General features: G+C 36.0%; 2 protein-coding genes across 6 annotated transcripts in view; one reads left to right on the top strand and one right to left on the bottom strand.

Moving 5' to 3' along the window:
* LOC107693802 (thiamine-triphosphatase-like) overlaps positions 1-750 on the bottom strand; it is a 10,669-nt gene extending 9,919 nt beyond the window's left edge. For all 3 annotated transcript variants that reach the window (XM_016493315.1, XM_016493317.1, XM_016493316.1), the window contains exons 1-2: positions 684-750; positions 241-316 (exon numbers count right to left, since the gene is read on the bottom strand). In XM_016493315.1, the coding sequence (XP_016348801.1) occupies positions 241-310 (70 nt within the window). In that variant the 5' untranslated portion in view covers positions 311-316; positions 684-750. The remainder of the gene's footprint in view (positions 1-240; positions 317-683) is intronic.
* Positions 751-1,835: 1,085 nt separating this feature from the next.
* Positions 1,836-4,899, top strand: part of LOC107693807 (zinc finger homeobox protein 4-like) — an 11,960-nt gene continuing 8,896 nt past the window's right edge. The window contains exons 1-3 of one of the 3 annotated variants that reach the window (XM_016493329.1): positions 1,836-2,000; positions 4,452-4,517; positions 4,658-4,816. In XM_016493329.1, the coding sequence (XP_016348815.1) occupies positions 4,703-4,816 (114 nt within the window). In that variant the 5' untranslated portion in view covers positions 1,836-2,000; positions 4,452-4,517; positions 4,658-4,702. Of the gene's footprint in view, positions 2,001-2,616; positions 2,855-4,451; positions 4,518-4,657; positions 4,817-4,899 lie in introns of those variants that run through there. The other 2 variants (XM_016493330.1, XM_016493328.1) reach the window with 2 other exon arrangements.

Below are 4,899 nucleotides of genomic sequence, written 5' to 3'. Positions count from 1 at the left end.
AGTTTTTTGAAAATCTAAAAATGCAGAAAGTTTCCTGTAAGGGGTAGGTTTAGGTGTAGGGCAATAGAATATACGGTCTGTACAGTAGAAAAAGCATTATGCCTATGGAGAGTCCCCACGAGGATAGCAAACCAGACATGTATATGTGTGTGTGTGTGTGTGTGTGTGTGTGTGTGTGTGTGTGTGTGTGTGTGTGTGTTATAAATTACTCATTTGGATAATGAGAAGATGTGAACACACCTCCAATATCTTGTAGTTTCCACATAATTTCTGCATCACAAACGAATTTTCTCTCAACTTCTACAGTCATTTTGTTCTATGAGACAAAAATCAAAACGAGAAAGACAGTTGAATATTGGCATATTCATTATATTAATTAAAGACTGCAGTAATGGACAGTCTGTAATGTTGTAGTGCCAAATCAAATCAGATCAGCTGTGTTTCAAAACCAAGAGAGCTGCCTAGTAAGACAGTAGTTTTCCGCTTTCGGGACTGACTTAAAAATGCTGTCTAGGTAGGCAGCTCAGTATGTTTCGAGACACAGGCAACAGCAAATATTGGTAACAGTTTAATTAATTGTTAGCTCAGACAGTGGTAATTATACTGTAACTAAAACTGCGGTAAAAATCCGGTTGAGATAGTCAATGAAAACAAACTATCAAACAAAAACCAAGTAAACTTACTGATCAATCAGTAGTGTAATGAGGACAGACGCGGAATCGGGGTCCTGTGCAGCTTTTCCGTTCAGGCATATTTACGGACAGCCTAATATCTGCAGAATGATTATAAGTATTACTTACTGACAAATACTGTATTTCTATCAAGATTAGACATTTTACATATATGTTATTGCCTAACACATATTGCTACTTTATCCAGTTTTGATTTGTTTTAAATATTTAGACAGCAAAATAAAATAAAAACTAATAGCATGTTCAACAGCATTGCCAAATTGCCAAAAATATACATATAAGTGTAAATATTGTATCCATAATATATCATAATCAAATATATACGATTTTCATGTTAGGACCATGAGACTGCTCAAATATCCAGTTGTTATAAATAAAAACAAGCTGAAAAGAAAGTGGAACAGCACTACAAATCGATTATATATTTTTTTTCTTTTATCAAGACAAAAACCTAGTTAATTTGAATTCATTTGTAAGTTTCTTTGGGTAAAAGTGCCTGCTAAATTAATAAATGTAAATATAGATAGATAGATAGATAGATAGATAGATAGATAAAACATTAGCCTAATATAGCCTACCGAACATTAAGAAATTACTTAACAAAAAAATAAATTATATGCAGAGTATATGTTCGAGTCATAGCATAATATTCATACACTAAAAGGACTTTAGCATTTATTTCTGTATTAATGTGGCTAAATATCAAAGTTGCTTAACGATTTTTGTATTTTTATTTAAATAAACAAGTCTGTGTGCAATCAGTTTCATCAGCACTGCAGATCAGACCAGACTGCATTTTCATTTTAATTATTAGATTACATTTATTCGCTTAGAACTATTTTATTTGGTTATTAGATAGCATATAATAATTAACACAGCATTAATAATAACAAAACAGGCCTAAATAAATAAACAATATATTTATTAATTATTTATATGTTACAATCACCTACATTTAAACATTTCTGTTTTGGCATGTGGTTTTTTTAAATACTTTTTTTAAAGACGAGAATCGAAAATAGAGTATAAATAACTGAATTAATGTCAGTATAACAAACATTGTTCCAACATGCTTTTTTAGGTGTGTTGAATCATTTAATAAACCGTTAGAGGGAAGAGGAACATTCTTGGAGAGAGCGAGCAGTCAGCTTTTGGGGGAGCTGTCGTGTGTTTACTAGAGGAGAGCAATGCGAGAGTGAGCGAGAGAGAGAGAGAGAGAGAGAGAGAGAGAGAGAGAAAGAGAGAGAGAGAAAACTTTTCAGTTTTAAAGAGCGAGAGGAAGCGTGTGCTGGAGTCCCAACCATGCAGGTAAAAGCCTTAGCTAATTGCTTTAGTGTTAATTAAACGATGTTGACGCCGAATTGTTCAAGAAGTTGCGATCGAGGGGGCGATGCGGATCTCATCGCGTCCCGAGCACGACTAATAATTAGATGCATGCCATTTCACTGCGAATATTTAGTTACAATTCGAGTGTTAAAAGCCCAACTTTTCTGCCTCGGTCTCTCATTTTGGCCCCGCCACCCCCTTTCTCTGCTCGTTGTGTTGCACGTCGCTTTTCGAGCAGCAATGCGCTTCATCCAGCGTTAATTACTGCGTTCTGCAATTATTAAAACACACTTATAATGCTCAATAACAACATTATATACTAAACGGCGAACTTAGACCGCCAACTGCAAGGTATTTGGGTTAGATAAACGCTGAAGGGGGACGGCAAACGGGTTGTTTTTAACATCTGTATGAAGCAACCCAAATTCATTAATTAAATCGCTTAGTCGAAGTAGGCCGCAATTTCCGCTGTGGAGCGGACGGCGGGCGGGGAATGTCTCAATGCCCGACCAACAGGCCACAATCAGGGGGCGAGCAACTAATCAAGCCCGAGGTTTTACATCTGAGAGTCGAAAGCCTATTTACACAATTCAATTAGTGCGTTAAAGCAGACTTGTACTGCAGCGTCTCGAGCGTTGCGATTGTTTTAGCTTTTAATTTATTCTCGCAGCTCTAATTCTGCGTCTTTGAGAAGTTTGTGGGCGATTTGCGTTTTGATATGCGATACATAATTAGTTGACCAATTTGTTGAGTGTGTTGTTAGCCGCGTTAGCCATGTGAAGTGCCACGAATGTTTATGAGAAAACGGCTTCTTTTGTTTTAACATCACCCTTCAAGTAAGAAATCACAAAAATCAGTCGCTTTGCAGCGATTAAAGTTGGAAAGGGGGTAATTAGGGCAGCAGACTGCAGTGCGATGCACTTTAATGGAGTATTTGTCACGATTACACCGGAGTGAGTGTGTGTATGTGTGTGTTAGCGAGGCAGGCTAAAGCTCTCCGTTTCCGATTGATTCAACAGCACACGGGTCTTGCTAATTAGGCTGTGGGTTAATTAACGACATCATCAAGAGTTATGGCGGCCATATGAGCTCGCTGTCGAACGGCAGTGTCCCGCGGCGTGTGGGTTCGTCTGTCTTTGACTTTTAGTAGAAGTTAATAGTACTTGTGTTGAGGATTCAGTGCATGTTTTCAGTCTAGCAGGGAAGCTAATTGGCGTAGCACTGTTGGCATTTGATGTCTGTTCGTTCCTTGACAGTGGCATGTAAAAACGAAGCCAGAAACTGTATAATTTAAATGATTTTGCATGCATACGGTAAATGAAGTCGTTTAGATGTCAATTAAGATGTTTATGTCTCTGTTCTGAATGTATGTGTTATTTATTTATTTGGGTTATTGTTTTAAAGAGACATTACTGCCAGGGGATTTGCACCCATTATGTGTTATTTACAGCCCATGTCACCTTATTCATAAGGGGCAACACGTTGACAGATCCACATTATGATTTCACTCACATCAGCATATTATAAGACCAGTCAAGGTCAACATTTAGGCCTCCTCTGACGTTAAATAGCCTAGTTATTGCAGAAGTGATAAATGTATGCATAATTCTGGGTGTTATCAGATCTGATTAACATAGGATGCCTCATATGAAGTGATGTACATTCAAATGCATGAATTATAAACAAGCCGCAAGGTATTGGTTGTACAGATTTATGTTGTGTCTAGCAAAAAGAACATAACTGCATCTGTGAAATCAATTTGATGTATTGTTATAAGTGCATAGCACAGATTGTATGGCCTATATAAATAAGTCAAAATGTCAGACCTTATTGTAAAGGTGCTCTAAATAGATGAAAGGGGTGGTTTGATATATGGTGATATGTCCTAACATTATCATGCATAGTGGTTTTGTTTTGTTTTGATTTGTAAGTGTTAGCTTACATCAAAGTCAATTAATCTAATTAATGAGACAACTGTTGCATTTTTTAAAGTATACGTTTTGTTGATTGAGCTTATTTGATCTGAAGAACTATTTAGTGCTGATTGTACATTAGACGTGCACTGTCAGAAAGAATTTTATTGCATTAGATGCTGTCTATAAAGTATGTCCAGTTTTTATTTACTGTAATCCTTTTTGTTGAAGAAAGGGTTAATTCACCCAGAAATGATTGTCATTGCAAACTTGTATGACTTTATTTCTTCTCTGAAACATAAAAATTATTTTTTTTAAAATGTCTCAGTGGGTTCCAATGTTGTTTGGGCACTGATGTTCTACAAAACATCTTGTTTTGTATTCTGCAAAGATAGTCATACATGTTAGGAATGACATGAGGGTGAGTAAATGATGACAATTTAATTTTAAGGTGAACTAGCCCATTAAGACTTTAGCTTTATAAAGTGCTGCATTTATTTCATGTATTTGTTGATATCAGATTTCTTTCAGATCACTGACGTGTTAAAAAAAGGACCAATTCAAATACACAGTATGCAGCTTGAGGGTACTTTAAACAAAAATACTGTAAAATATAATAAAAAATTTCTTTAAAACGAATTCTGAAAATGAATGAGTAAAGAAATATTTGCTTTATTTAGATATGATTAAATACTATTACATATAATAATGTACCTTTGGTTTCAGGAGGAGCCTGGAGAAACTCTGGGAGGTGCCAATAACAGGGGGTCAATGTGGTTATGCCCTCTATGTCAGGAAAGTCAACCAGACCGTGAGAATCTCTCTCATCACCTTACGCACAAACACAGTGTCCTCCCTGCTTGCCTTGATAAGTTACTGGATATTGTGAGTATATTTACAAAGAGCACATTAAAAAAAAAAGTGTTTAATATTATTATGTATGTTTTGATGGTGCAGGCTCTGTATAT

The sequence above is a fragment of the Sinocyclocheilus anshuiensis genome, unplaced genomic scaffold (assembly GCF_001515605.1).
Source record: "Sinocyclocheilus anshuiensis isolate Anshui unplaced genomic scaffold, SAMN03320099.WGS_v1.1 scaffold2192, whole genome shotgun sequence".
Classification (NCBI taxonomy): Eukaryota; Metazoa; Chordata; class Actinopteri; order Cypriniformes; family Cyprinidae; genus Sinocyclocheilus; species Sinocyclocheilus anshuiensis.
This window is presented reverse-complemented; position numbering and strand designations above follow the sequence as displayed.